The sequence below is a fragment of the Gavialis gangeticus genome, unplaced genomic scaffold (assembly GCF_001723915.1).
Source record: "Gavialis gangeticus isolate Ggan-Ray unplaced genomic scaffold, GavGan_comp1, whole genome shotgun sequence".
Lineage (NCBI taxonomy): Eukaryota > Metazoa > Chordata > Crocodylia > Gavialidae > Gavialis > Gavialis gangeticus.
Window position 1 is genome coordinate 28,498,221 of NW_017729031.1, and position 15,172 is coordinate 28,513,392.

Genomic DNA, 15,172 nt, shown 5'->3' on the forward strand with positions numbered 1-15,172 from the left:
TGATCTGCTCAGGTCCCTTCTGACCCTACTAACTATGAACTATGAAACTTTGCTCTGTTCATGTTCAGACCATGAGCATTTTAAAATGGACTTTGTGGCTTGATTCCAGAAGGACTGGGAAAATCTTCCAAAATATCAAATTCTCCCAAAAATGGGAAAAAAGTTTTCTGCCCAGCTCTGACGATGGTAACGCTTTGGGAACCACAGAACCAGGCCTCATAGCAGTAAGGTCTATACAAAACAGCCCCAGTCCCCAAGATTGTAAAATCTAGGTTGATCTTAGTTTATTTGCACTCTAATCAGAGTTTTGATACACTCCTCCCCATGAATCGATTAAAGTAACTAAATAGCCATGGGATGACAAATAAATGATTGCCATGGATTAGGAACTAAAGACAGACCCCAGAGAGGAGGGATACCAGTTAATTTTCAGCATTAATAGCAGTGTGCTCCAGTGTTTCATACCAGGCCTGCTATTTAATAAATGATCCAGAGAGGAGGCAGCAGAAAGGTGGAGAAGTTTGCAGATAATACATAATTATTTGGGTTAGTCAAGTCAAGGAGATGGTGAGGCATTTCACAGGTGACAGCAGGCAAATTGGCAGCAAGCTGGCAGGTGAAATACGAGGCAGCTCACATGCGAATGAATAATTTGAACTAATCAGACATACCGCTGTGGTATGCTTAAGCAACAGAAGACCTCTATAGGAGCTGGGTAGGCAGAAAACTCACCTCACTATTAAGGAAACAGTAAAGCACAGCCACAACAAATCCCTGTAAAATAACAAAGCCAGATTAATTCTTAGACTTACATTGCAACCTCAGGTGTGTTTTTTTTTACATCTAGATTGGATTTAATTTAAAGAAATATACCCCCCCCCAAAAAAAAATGTTACTTGCTCCTACTGACCTCCCTCTCCTTGGTACATGGCATTCATGAACAAAATGAAAATGCCTTTTTTTGCCTTGAAAGTGTGATGTCAAACTGTACCTGGAATGATCCAACTGCCAGTTCAAAGAAGAGCTGGATTTCCATTGTGCCACTCTTCGCATCTTCAGGGAAAAAAGCGAAAATGATGTAGTGAACTCCAAAGAGGGGAATGAGAAGGAGTGTTGATTTTGCAAGTCTCCTAATAGCAGAAATAAATGGCAAGGCACCATAAAATGGGAGAAAGTATTGTTTTAAAGAAAAAGCGGGGAAGGGAGGGAGAAGGACATAAAGAACCTACTTGTACTGGTCGAAATCATTGGTCCTTCCTTCTGGCGACCTGAGCTTGCTCATTAAGATTCTTAAAATATTCACAAAAAGGATGAAGTTAATCTGTAAAAACAATGCACACAGAGGACAGGCGTCAGACTGCAGAGACCCCCTTGCATTAGCAGCCCCCGGGGACACCCTGCGCAGCACCTACAGCCTGGCTTCACCATTCGGACCTACCCACATTCATCTCTAGTTGCTCCCACAGGGTGAATTGATCTCTGTGGAGCCTCTGCTCACTTGAACCCTCTTTTGAAGACTCAGGCATTATATATGCTCTGTTCTGCCCCTTTGTCCAAGGGTTTATTCCCATCCCCCTCCCAAGGCACAGCTAAATATTTGTCAGGATTTATTATTAAAACTTAAATGGCTAAGGAAAGGGGGACCGTGCATGCCTGTACAATAAGCGGCTTGCATTTTTTGACGGCTGCCTACTCAAAACGCGGTTGCGAACAAGAACTGCTGAATGGCCCAGCTTGCCCAGGTGCAAATAAAGATGTTAGGAGGGTGTTAAAGGGACCGTTTGCCAACCACTGTCACAAACACAGTTTGCTCTTTGTCTACAGGGAAGCGGCGGGCCCTCAGATAGTGGAAGCAAAGAAACTGCAGGCAACCCTGGCTTCATGAGGGTAGTAACTGCTGGAGCACTGCTTGTTTCCCTCCAGGAAAGCTGGCTAAAAATGCTGATGTGCTTCTTGGAACAGTGAAGCAAAACCAGTCCTTGCTCATTTGACCTGGCACTCAAAGAGCAGAAATAACAAGATATAGTCGGATGCAAATTCAATTCTCCTCTCTTGATAAGAAGTAATATAAACCAGATGGCAGCATGGGGAAATATCTTATCTGTGTTCCATATCACAGCTCCTCGCATGCATGCCCTGTGCTCCACCAACACCCCGGCTTGTGCCCCATGAGGCTGCAAAACAAACCACTGCACTGCTGCTTTTAACCTTTTCCCCCACATATGCGAGTAAATCTGACGCCCTGTACTGGGAGGAAGTCTCAGTCTAATGGAGGTAAACATGAAAAGGGGAACCTCTTCATACTTCCTCCATGTGCATCCCTTGCAAATCAGAGGATCGTGGGACACACTTGCATCCAATGCGAGGTTCCTTTGAGTTATGCCCCAGAGCATTATGACTCCACGGCATAGAGAAGCCTTCCTCAGAGCAGGCAAGGGTCTTTGGGTAGATGCGGTATCTTTTATTAGACCAACTAAGCGTTTAGTTGGTCTAATAAAAGACATTACATTGACCCAAAGAACCTTGCCTGCCCGTGTCCTTAGACCAACGCAGCTAAAATCAACCTTCCTCGGAGCTGCATCTTGTGCCGCTGGCCCTTTACACTGGCTCCTACTTCTCTCGGACAGACTGGTGCCTCTCAGCTGGACCTAACTAGGAGGGAGGGCTGGGATTAATAAGAGATCTGGTGGGAGACGTAAGAGAGCTGTTACAGGGGGGAATGGCAGAGTTAGAGAAATTTAAAGGCAGGACACAAGCAGAGGGAGTTGCCAGCTGACTTTCCCCAGGGTAGAGGGGCCTGGAGAATAGCAGAGAAGCTGTATGTGTTGATTTTCTCAGGGTGGGAGAAGGTGCAGTCCAGGGAAGTGGTAGGCTCACCCCTGGTGAAGAAAGAACAACTGGGTAGAGAGACTGGGAGTCTTTCCTGGGAAGAGAAAAAGGTGTGGGGAGGCCTCAGGGTGGCTGCTTGAAAAAGAGGGCAGATGAGGAGCTCTGCGAGCAACAGCAGGCACTGAAACAAGGGTATCTGTAGTGCTGCGCTGTTCTGGGGACAATGTTCAAGAGACATTATCTGCACTGGGATTTCAAGGATTACTTGCATTGTGTTACTAATACCCTGCCCTATACTGGTATGATCCAAGCCCTGAGAAAGCCTTGAGAGATGAGCACCCTACAGCTCTGGCACCTGCTGCAAAGAGGAACTCAGGCAGTAAAGTGGATTTGATATATGGTGTAGGGTTTTGAGGAGCCTTGGAGGGGGAAACTGAGGCAGGAGCAGCTCAGGAAGCCTGGTATGTTACTCCTCCCCAGGCTCAAATGGACAATTTTCATTCAACCCCTTGAGCTCTGCAAATATGTTTGTTATGTGGCTGGCATCGGAAGCACTCCCAACCTTGTTTAAACATGGACAGGGGTTGGTATGTAAATACTGGTGTGGTGAAGACCTGCCTGTCCAGTTGTGCAGTCCTCCAGCTGTGAGGTCAGGGGAGTTGAATGGTTGTTAATGAACCCAGGATTTGGCCCAGCAGAGCTGTCTAGGACTCCCTCCTGCTCACCCAAGTGATACCTAGGGTCATGGTTTCCTAAATGCGAAAGGCAAAAGGCCCTAGTGAAGTCCAGCTTCCCCGTTCCACTCCCCAGGTGTTTTGCATTGATAAGCACCAGCAGATGGCCTTAATTATTTTGCACCAGTGCTTTGGGATAATTGTAGAGATGTCATTGGCACGGCTGCTGTTCAGACAGACTGCACATAGACCATCTCCGTACTACTGAGACAATGGCCCACCAACTTGAGTAGTCTTTAAGAACCCCCCATGCAACTGGGTTGAATGTGCACCACCAAAGATACAGGAGTCCCGTGACCGAAGTCAGGACATCGAGGGCCACGTGTCCACCTGCAGGTCACCCATTCCAGGCTCCCCGAGCCACGCAGCACAGCAGTACTGCGTGTCCCGAATTCTTGTGGGCGGAGGGGTCTTAGGGCAATGCCTGTAGCCTTAGGGAGAGGCACTTATCCCAGCGGTGCACCAGCACCTTATCACATGGAATCCAGCAAGGAGCTGGGCCTGTGTTTTAAAAGCAAAAACCGCTGCTTATGTAAGACAAGTTGTTTTTGGCTTGGCTGGGAGAAGCAGTGCCGAGGCAGAGGCACAAAGGTTATTGTGCTGAGATCTTCAGCTCCTCTGCCTCCCCTTCATTGCCTTCCCGGGAGCAGTCCAAAACAAGCTTCCACAAGCCAGCTGAAGTGCCTGCGAAATCAACAGGATGTGGAAACCTGATCCCCGCTTGGCCGTTGCTGCCAGGGAGGAAACTCAGAGGAATCCTTGTGAATTTAACCCTAGAGGCAATCCTTACAGACCCGGATCCCGCTGAGCAAAACGCTCCCGGGGAGTTATTCCCGTATTGCACCAGTGAAGGGGCATGCGGAGCATCCTGTTGTTGATGTGGCTCTAAACCCTGTTGTGCTGATACTCTCTGATGTCCCGGTATCTGGAAGTAGACTTTTCAATGCACTTGTCCCAGGACAGACTTACAAAAATAGACAAAACTACAGGGCCTCTAATGATCCACCAGATAGCAGCTTTGGTATTAATGTCCCAGCACCTGCAATAATAGAAGAAAAAGAGGTCCTTGTTAAATCAGCCACTGCTAACAAAGCTCACGCTAGGACTTAATTTCATAGCACTTCAAATAGGTTTCCGTGCCATTTTTTTTTTCCCACAGAACAATTTCCCACAGGTATCAGAGCCAAAACTTCTAGGAGACCAGGTTCACACCTGTTCCTGACAAAATGGCAGATTGCCCTTCAAAATAAAGCCCAACGCTATTTATCCAGAAGTGTGGGAGGAAACACCTGAAACCTTCAAAGAAAAAAAGGTTTCTCTGATTATAGAAGTCAAATGCAGCCTTTGAAAGAGTTATATAATGACTCCATCAGTGGAGCACAAAAAAAAGATGCCAGGTGGCTTTCAAGCTATCGAGCTCAACTGCGGGACTGTCAAGTGGGTGCAAAACTGGTTGCAGGGTAGGACACAGAGAGTCCAAATGAATGGATTGGTGTCATCCTGGCGAGATGTGGGCAGCGGTGTACTCCAGGGGTCAGTACTTGGCCCAGTGCTGTTCAATATCTTCATCAATGATCTGGATGAGGGGATGAAGAGCCCAATGGCCAAGTTCACGGACGACACCAAGATATGGGGTTATGCGGACACACCTGCAGATAGGCTGCAGATACAAGCAGACCTAGACAGGCTGGCATGCTGGGCAGAACGGAACCAGATGAGGTTCAATGTAAAGAAATGCAAAGTGCTGCATCTGAGAAGGAAGACCCCCCCAGCACACCTACAGGGCATCGCTAACCTGACCAGCACTACAAAAGAAAGGGATCTTGTGGTAACAACAGACCCCAGCATTAACATGAGCCAGCAATGCAACGCAGTAGCCGCTAGGGCCAATAAAACTCTGCCGTGTATCAATCGATGCATCTCCAGTAAATCCAAAGAAGTGATTCTCCCGCTTTACTCAACATTGGTACAGCCGCAGCTGGAGTTTTGCATCCAGTTCTGGGCGCCGCACTGCAACAAGGACATGGCAAAGCTCAAGAGGGTCCAGAGAAGGGCCACCCACATGATCAGGGACTTGCATGGCAAGCCATATGAGGAGAGGCTGAGAGATCTCAGACTTTTCAGCCTAAAGAAAAGGCTGAGAGGGGACCTGACTGCAGCTTACCGCTATATCAGAGGCGTACATCAGGGGCTCGGTGAACAACTATTCACCAGGGAGCCCTGGGGGAAAACTAGGAACAATGGCCACAGACTCCCGGAAGATAGTTTCAGGACGAACATTAGGAAAAACTTCTTTACAACTAGGGTGTCCAGACTATGGAACAAGCTTCCCCAGAGGTGGTGCAATCATCTACCCTAGAAGTCTTCAAGAGAAGACTGGACGGTCACCTGGCTGGGGTTGCCTGACCCCAGATGTCTTTCCTGCTCATGCAGGGGGCTGGACCCGAGGATCCTTCGGGGTCCCTTCCGGGCCTATGAGTCTATGATACTAAGAGCCCATCCACTAGGCTTGAAAATGCTGCCTAGCTGTAGACCAACCCTCTTTGCAAGGGCCTGAGGATCCTTTAAAACTGACCTATTCTCAATGAGGGCTTCAGGATCCCTGCAGCCTCTGGCCCATTGCCGAGTCCCAGTGAAGTGCAGTATCGTTCACACGACCTGCAGAGCAGTAACAGTTAAAGAGGCTTTTCCTGAGAAGGGCAACCCTGGCAGTGGTGTGCACACACCTATGTGGCTTCCCTCAACGAGTACAACATGTATGGAATTTAAATGCCTTACCCTATATTTTCATGTAGCTGCCTGGCAATGGCCCATGTGATAACAAATACCATCGGGGCTCCTGCAATTGCAAGAGCCAATTATTGTTCCAGATAAAGTGGCCTCAAATCAGTAATAATCAAACAATTATTTTTATTGAAAAGAGACACAGTACCCCATCCCAGGGCGATGAACCACCAGAAGAACTTCCTTTCAGAGAAGAAGGAAATAACCAGGAGGGCATGGAGATACAGGCCCTCCACCAGAAGCCAACTGTAGTTAGCCATGATGCAATACTGAAAGAAGATCATGATGATTTTACATCCAGCCTAAAGAAACAGAGTAGAATTAGCTTCTGCTGCATGTTCATCTGCCTTCCTGCAGAGAGACGTCTCAACAGATAAATTAGGGTGCATGCTCATTGTGATGGCAAGTGATGGTCTTAGTCCACATGTCTGCATGATGAGAAAGAGGAGGAACAGTGGGCAGGTGATGGCCTGGGACTCAAAGACTTAGGTGGCATTCCCTGCTACACCCTAGACATCAGTCATATGGGCAAGCTCTGAGCCCAAAACCTCTGAGGTGCATCCAGTTCCCACTGATTTCTTAGTCTCTCTGCCTCAGTTCCCAATCTATAAAATGGAGATAATAGCCCACCGCTACCTCCCAAGGAGGTTGTGAGAATAAATCTAAAAACTGGGGTATGGCCAGATACGATAGTAATGGAGGCAGTAAAGGGTATCTTAATTTGAGAGTCTCTGAGAGGCCACAACTGAATGGGATATGGATGTGAAGGCCTGATTTCCTCTGCCTTGTGGGTTCGATGTTCTTGCCCATTACAATCAGTAGTGCTGCCACTGATTCACAAAGTTATTAGGTATTTTTTTCTTTTTATCTCTTTTTCAGTGAAAAATGGGCACCAACTTTTAAAGGGAAAACTAACTTTGGTTGAAATGTTTTCATTGTTCAGCTGCCCAAGCAAGTTCAGGCTAAGACTTTGAAATATTTTTATTTTTCAGTTAATACTTCTTTTTTTTGGTTTAGAAAACTGAACATTGCCCCCCCCCAAAAAAAGTTTTAGTTTGTAGCATATTTCAATACAAAATGTAAAATTCAATGCATTCCAAGTAAAGTGGACGTCACTTTTTGATCAGCTTTTGATTCACGCCGTGTTGCTGGCAACATTTAATTTAGTTTTGATTCTTACAATATTTGGCGTGGTTTCCTCCAGTCTGAACTGCCAGAATATAGAGACTGCATGAGAAACTTAGCTCGCAAGCCTAAGCTTATAGCTCTTTTGGTTGTGGAGAAAAGCTTAAAAAGTTGAAATCAGTGCATTTCAGAAGCTCAGAAACAATATGCCAAGTAAAAAGAACACAGAATTATTTTCTTTTTTAAAAAATAGTTGTGATTTTTAAGTAAGTTTCATGACTTTGTCAGGCCTGGCTGGGAATTTTTGAGGGCTCGGAGTTGGCAACACTGCTAGGGCCAGTGCAGAATCAACGTGTTCTGCTGCACTGCATTGCATGATGCTGTCTTCAACTGCTGTGATATCTAGGCCCTTGCTACTAGTGCACTAATGATGTGAGTAAGGAGTATGACCCCCCGCGCTCAACAACACAAGTACAGCCCATTAGTAGAAGGAAGGTGTGTTGCTGTTGTGCATGCCATGCCTGGTGTGTGATAACTTGGAGAACCCCTAGCACTCCTGTAAAGAAGAGAGGAGCACTGGGGAAGGTTGCAGGAGACACGGAAATAGTGCCAGTTCTCTAAAACCTGCAGACCCTCTGCCTCTTGTGCTGCAGGCTGCCAAGAGGCTTGAAGCCCTTTGGGGCTGGGGTGGGGAAGTTGAGTTTGGCAGCAGATGCAACACGGTTTCCTCTGCACATGGCTGATTTCTCAGTGGAAGTGTGTAGAAACTGTCATACGCAGACAAGGTTCTTTGGGTCAATGTGATACCTTTATTAGACCAACAAAATAGTCGGAAAATGTAGATGGTCTAATAAAAGATATCACATTGACACAAAAAGTCCTTGTCGGCCTATGTCTTTAGACCAAGGCGGCTATAACCAACACCTAGAAACTGCCATTGCTTTCATAGCCTCCATCCCTCCTGGGAGGGAGAGACAGTGATGCAAAGCTGCAGAGGAAGCCTTAGGCTGTATGGCCCTGGCAGGGAGCACCCTGCCTTTGCAGGTGAGCAAAGACAGCACTTTTTTCTCGCACGTCTTACCAAACCCCCCACAGCCCAGAGCCGCAGACACTCTCTGAAGGTCTCATGTGAACATTGTAATTTCAGCTCAACCAGCATACAGAATACAGGGACAGGGGAAAACAGAGGAGAGCAGCATTTGTTAAAAGCTTCCTTCCCCCCACATAGCTCTGCACATCAGGGCTCTCAGCCCCTTTCCTGTATTGCCATTTCTTTTGCTAAAATCCCAGGGGAGTCCAGGGTTTTACCATGTGAGCGCTGCAGTAGTTGACATCCTCAGAGGAAAACAGCATGGCATCTTTGATGAAGTTTGACAGGGCGCGTAAAATAAAAGATGTGAACAGGTGCATGTGGATGTAGTTCCTTGTGCAGTGGAGTCTTCTGTGCCCAAAAGAGAGAAATCCTATGTAGTTAATGCTCCTCAGACAAGGGAGGGCTGGCTGATCTCAGCATCAGGACTCTGCCTGGCCTCTCGACTTCAAGAACTGGCAGAACCTACTCAGCCCTTTATCCTTCAAAGGAAGTCTGATTTAATCCCATTCACTTGTCTGGCCTAAAGGGTTCTTTCAGAAGGAAACTTTCAAGCCATATTTGCTTTGCATAGACACTAATCTGAGCACTGCTGTACAAGTGAGCATTTGCTCTGTTATCTTTGGTCTGCTTTCCCTTCCTACCCCCATTCTGAATTAACCAGCTGTCTTATACCCAGGGTGGGTCACATTTTGCTGATGTTGTCTATTCTTTGCATTTGCCTTCAGCATGTTGAATCCTATGTGAAGTCAGTGAGCCTTTACAGACTCGGGGCAATGGTTTGCAATGGTTCCTTCTGCACAGAGTGCTCATCCATTGTCAGTTAAATGTAGCTGGTTGAGTAACCAGCCAACTCAGACCTCCAGAACATATGCATTACAAGTGCTTATGGCAAAACTGAGAGCAGATTTGGCCCGTGTAAATCTGAAACACCTTCTCTGAAGCCAATGCATTGTGACACAGAAGAGAATTTCACCCAGGCTGTAAATAAAGGAAAACTGAGTGTAACTAGAAGAGAAAAAAAGCTGTCTGCTGCTGAGATCAGTTACCACGGGACAGAAATGATGGCAGTCCCACCACTTGGAGCATTTAAAAGAGAAAAACACACTACAGGGCCGGAGCAGTGAATTCAGACTACTTCTGCCTCTAGTTTCTAGAATGGTTGTGAGACTGTTTAACCATCTATGTTCCCGTGAAAACAAGCATATTAATTTGGGTCTGTGAGGGTTAATCAGAGGTTTTGCAAACAAAGAAGGTCCACTTCTCCTCACCTAAAGGCTGCCAGGACCCCCAAGGCTATCATCAGCGTCAGGAGGGAAGTGCTGTATCCAACCGTGTACATGGTCTTCAGCTTCATGAAATAGGTGCGCTGCAAAAGGGATACGCATGGGAATCCTCACTCTGAAGTCTTACAGGACCAACAGCAATCAGGGCACTCTCTCTAATGCGGGGGCAGGCAATTATTTTGAGCAGAGGGCCGCTTACTGAGTTTTGGCAAGCCATCGAGGGCTGCATGATAGGCAGCAAGGGGCTGATAAATATTAATTTTCTACATTTTCTAGGGGCCCCACGGGCCGGATAGAATGGCTTGATGGGCTTCATCCGGCCCGTAGGCCACATTTTATCCACCCCTGCTCTAATGTCTCATACTTAGGTCCTTTAGCTGACCTACGACCACCATGCTGGGAGCCAAAGCCAAGGGAGAGCTTCAGGCAGGGGTCTGGTGTCCAGTCTTTTGAGGAGCAAGGGGGCGCATTCACCCACTCCAGGCTCCATCTCATGCCAGAGCCATTAAACCACGCTTTCTCTCTGTTGCTGTTTACAGTTCCCCTCCCTCCCCTGCCCCAGATCATTAAGCAACACATGTTAAGTCACAAATAATAAATCAGACTCACTCTGTCCTCATTAGTAGTGTCATTCACATCATAGCCACAGGCAACATCAGGTCTTGGAAATGTCTCGGACCAACCTTCACTGGTGCAGTTCCGATACACGAAGCCTGTATTGTGGCAGCAGTAACAAAGCGAGATGTAATCACTCACTATTATGCGAGGGTGATTATTCTGCTTAATGATCAGTAACAAGCAAATACCAGTATGCCAACAGCAGCACTGAATAGTTTTCTCCACAGCGTGCAGAGAGCACACCTGGAGGTGAGATGCAGCTAGGAGCATGAGCACCTTCTTGAAGCAGGTTGTTCTTGAACAGAGGCAAAATGAACCAACAAAACACTGACCCTGACCTAGGAGTGCTTAGAGCTTGACCCAAAACCTACTGAAGTCAATGGAAAGACTTCTGTTCTCTACTAAAAGATCTGGGTCAGGTCCATAATCCTGCACGGTGGAAGTTTATGCTACTGGTTTCGATAGGAACTGGGCCATATATACTTGGGCCCTAAAAAAGTCTGCTTCTCTCTTTATGTGTTGGCAGATGTTCTTACTAATAAAGCGCTAAACTCAAACACCTGAGAGAACGGTGATGCTCAGACATGGTCCGTCTACTCTGGACCACGGTATCCTATAGGTTAAGAGGCTCAGTCTCTGAATACCAGAATTCAAGGCCCATCCATTCTTCAGGCTTTTGTAGGAGGAGGAAATTGAGCTGGTCTAATAAAAGATATCAGGTTTACCCAAAGAACCTTGTCTGCATACAGAAGATACAGTTGAGTAGATAGGGCAGTGAGTGAACTCTGTTGATACCATATTTGCCCAGTGTATTTGTGTGGTTCTGACTGTTCACACTCCCAGGGATGGTTGTGATGCATATGCTTTATTAACTGAAATATAAATAACAGTATTCTACACAGCTTGTATTTGTTGGCTGGCAATCTGGGATCAACAAAGCTGTGACTCACGGAGTCACAGATTCAATTCATCCCATGGTCAAATCAGCCGTTCTCGTGAAGGTCCCTAGATTAGATGTCTTTCTGAGGATTTGTCATAATCTGATGGTGAGAGAAAATGGTGATAGATGGAGTGCCAATGGCTCTGTTCATTCCATAGACAATCTCTGTTATCTCATGCTAAGGCAGGGGCGGGCAATTATTTCGGCTGGAGGACTGCTTACTGAGTTTTGGCAAGCCATCAAGGGCCTCATGACAGGCAGCCAGGGGCAGATAAATATTAATTTTCTAAATTTTTTAGGGGCCCCATGGGCCAGACAGAATGGCCTGGTGGGCCGCATCCGGCTCGCAGGCTGCATTTTGCCCACCCCCGTTCTAAGGTGATTTCTGATCTTTAATATAAATATAAGCACATGTGCATTTGCAGGATTTTTAAGGCAAAAAATCACCTCATTTGTGTACTTGTATCCCAGCAACCAGGGGAGAGCTTAGCCCTGTGAACTTCTAACCTAGGTCCAGCCCTTCTTGGAGGAATAAACCACACCTGCGAGTTTTTCTACTATGTAGCAGGAGCACAGCACCTAGCTGACAGTATCATCTGCAGGTTTCAGAGAGGCTTCCAGCAAGACCTCAGTTTCCAATCTGATGCATTTCATGAAGCAAGAACAGGAACAACACCCAGGACTAAGTGCTCAACCTTGTGTTAGGCATTAGCAGGGCAAATGAAATGGAGACCCTATAAGCTAATATCAGATCACCGGAGGAATGTGTGACCTTAACAGGCTGCTAGAATGGCCATCTGTACCCACACCGAGTGGTACTTCGGCCAAATAAACAGAGCCTTGGTAAAAGCAATAGCTATGTGCAACAGTCAGACCAGCTACTACCCATCTCCTCCGCTCTAAAGACATGGGGTGAAATTCTGACCCGAGGAAAACTCCCCTTGCCTCTAATCAGGACAGGATTTTACCCAGGGAAAGGTAAACTGCTGTCAGAACAAGCATACTACAGAATAGAGCCGCTTTGCTCTTCTCTGTCTTTTACTGTGCTCTTCCTACAGAGGAACATGACTTGATTAGATCCAGTGCAGCTCTTTAGTGACTCTAGTCACTGCCTGGCAGATTATTGTTTTCCTTGGAAATATTACAGGGAGGACTCCAGGATCTAACCTAGCTGCTTTATTTTTCTGTAGTCTTGCAAGATGCGTCCAAAACTGAAGGGTCAGAGAGAAAAGCATGAGATGCACATGCATGAGAATATCAGTGGAGTAACTGGGAATCTACAGGGTACGAGTGAACATAAAGTCTGGGCTGTTGCACCATTATGGATGATCCTATAGTGAGACAACATCTGCACTAACTACAGGCCTGAGTTAAAGGTCCCATAGAAAAGATGTATAACAAAGGCTTTGATCCTTGCTTGGCTGGAATTACAAATGTGTTATACGTCTATTTATGAATGTCTTGCTCCAGCTAATTTCTCTGGAAGGATCAGGCTGGTGGATTTTTGAGTTCATGTTTTCCATGTTCTGTTGTAATACAATGGCAAAGTGAAAAAAAATGAAGCAACTTAGGAAAAACTCCCACTTTTCCCTTCCTGTCCCCACACCCTACCAGCCTGCCTTGAAACTTGAGTGCAGGCATCCTTGACTGGGAGGTGCAGAATGTGTGTTTCTAGTAGATGGTGATAAGCAAGATAAGTAGGATCAAAATGCACTGCTTAGAAGTGTGCTTATAACCTACAATACCGATTGCAAAGAAGGGCTTTATGTGTGTCAGAGGACGAGGCATGATAACAAGGGGCATGTGCAGATGTGTTGGCATCTATTGTCTGTCTGCATAAGTACAGGGCTTTAGGTGAGGCATCAAGAAGGAAAGTTTAATACTGGCATTGATGGGGAAAGATTTCTACGTGGGAAATTGTGATATGCTCTCCTTTATTCCCTCTGTTGAGTCTGTGTCCATTTGAACAGGCAGAAAGTTGAGCATTCAGATCTCCATCCAAACTTCACTGGTGCTATGCTGTATTTGGGTCCAGATTTTCTTTTCAATCCAACACGACATTGGGCCAACCAAGAAGGCTGAGAGCAGCTGCAGATTTCCTCTTCTAGCATTCACCAGTATTTATGACTACTTACAGGCATAAAAACCCCTCCAGCAACTGCAGTCTACTTCAAACTCCGTACACCCCGACACCAAGCCCAGCTCATGCGCAGAAGAGGCATGGTGTTGGACCTGGCTTGCCCAATGTCTGCATGGATTGGGCATTTCTGCAGGGCTTTTTTGGTGCTTTTATGTAATAGCTGATTGAATCTCCTTTAGATAAAAGCACTAAAAAGCGGCACTGAAGTGCCCAGTCTATACAGACACTGCAGAGCTGTGTTGAACTAACACATGGTTTCTTCCTGTAAAGTGCGGGGGGGGGGGGTTCCATGTCTGTCACTGCTGACAGATTTAGTTCAGACCCATTTCCATCACTGCCATGTGGCTCTTTTACATTTGTGGACATCAGTTTCCTTTGTAGCTAAGTGACCAACAGAGCAAAGTTTTGGCTGCTGTGTTTTCCTGTGAGATAGGCAATTTTAAAGGGAAAAACAAAAATTTGTCCAGGATGAGGCAGCAACCTTGCGAGATGCAGGAGTTACAAGCCAGCAGAAAGCACGGTGCTAATTTGGATTCAAAACAATGAATGCAACAGGTCAAAAACAGGATCTCTGCCTCTGGACTCTGTCTTGAAGCCTGTATCTTTGATCATTGGTTATTACGAGTGACTCACAGCAACTTTCAGCCTCTGCAGAATCAAGGCAAATTAAGTTTAGGGTTGTTAGACTATCTCCAGAATAATGGGACGCACCCTAGATTTCAGATCAGGCAACCTTTGGATATGCAAACCTTTGCTTGGTTGTGAGGACTCCCTGGTTCTGACAAGGACACCTCTGGTTTTGACTGAGCCAACTTGAGGTGTGTGCAGAAGTTGGGGTTTTTTTTTCCATTTAAAGTGCTTTATTGCTGCAACTTAACAGAAGCGCACGGCTTTACAGCACTTTAAAAATGGGTACAGCACTTTAAATTAACCCTTGCTAAATGAGGTATTAAATTTGCAGCCCTGTATTTTACAGCACTTTAGCAACCTACAGCACTTTAAATAATTCTGGTCAAATTTCTGACCAGTGGAGAAGCCCCAGAAGGCTGCAGAGCATTTCCTGCCTCCAAGCCTGGAAAGTGCAGAGAGGCTCAAAATCACGCCCGCTTCCCTGCCCCTGCAGCACCCTCCCCCCCCAGCCGCAACACTGCACTTCTATCATATTTAAGAGTGCTGTAACTTCATAGTGCTCTAAATCAGGGGTTCCCAAATTGTGGTACACATACCCCTGGGGTATGCAAGACATCTCTGGAGGGGTACGTGGGAGAAATTGTGTAATGGCAGATTTAACTTTCATTCTACTAATAATTGGCATTTAAGGGGTTAAAATATAAACGGTATACTGGTAGGGGTACTTGAGCAGCTGGTAAATCTGGAAGGGGTACGCAATAAGCAAAAGTTTGGGAATCTCTGCTTTAAATTGCAGCACTGCTAAGGTGCACTTCTGTACACACAAGTGAGCAGCTCCCTCCGGTGGCTGAAACAGAAGGTTTCCAACCAGAGCTAAGAGAGACTTTTACTTTTATGGCCAAAGACTACATGAGACCTGACTACAGTTATGTCAGGAAGAGATTTCCTCAGATATTCAGACCTTCATAAATGTTACCCTTTATGGTAACATAGAGA

General features: G+C 46.2%; 1 protein-coding gene across 2 annotated transcripts in view; it reads right to left on the reverse strand.

Moving 5' to 3' along the window:
* Positions 1 to 15,172, reverse strand: part of SCTR (secretin receptor) — a 41,802-nt gene that overhangs the window by 2,594 nt on the left and 24,036 nt on the right. For both annotated transcript variants that reach the window (XM_019522536.1, XM_019522535.1), the window contains 9 exons: positions 10,458 to 10,561; positions 9,834 to 9,931; positions 8,781 to 8,913; positions 6,496 to 6,649; positions 6,342 to 6,402; positions 4,533 to 4,602; positions 1,230 to 1,321; positions 992 to 1,130; positions 733 to 774 (listed from right to left, as the gene is read on the reverse strand). In XM_019522536.1, coding sequence (XP_019378081.1) covers positions 733 to 774; positions 992 to 1,130; positions 1,230 to 1,321; positions 4,533 to 4,602; positions 6,342 to 6,402; positions 6,496 to 6,649; positions 8,781 to 8,913; positions 9,834 to 9,931; positions 10,458 to 10,561 — 893 coding nt within the window. The remainder of the gene's footprint in view (positions 1 to 732; positions 775 to 991; positions 1,131 to 1,229; positions 1,322 to 4,532; positions 4,603 to 6,341; positions 6,403 to 6,495; positions 6,650 to 8,780; positions 8,914 to 9,833; positions 9,932 to 10,457; positions 10,562 to 15,172) is intronic.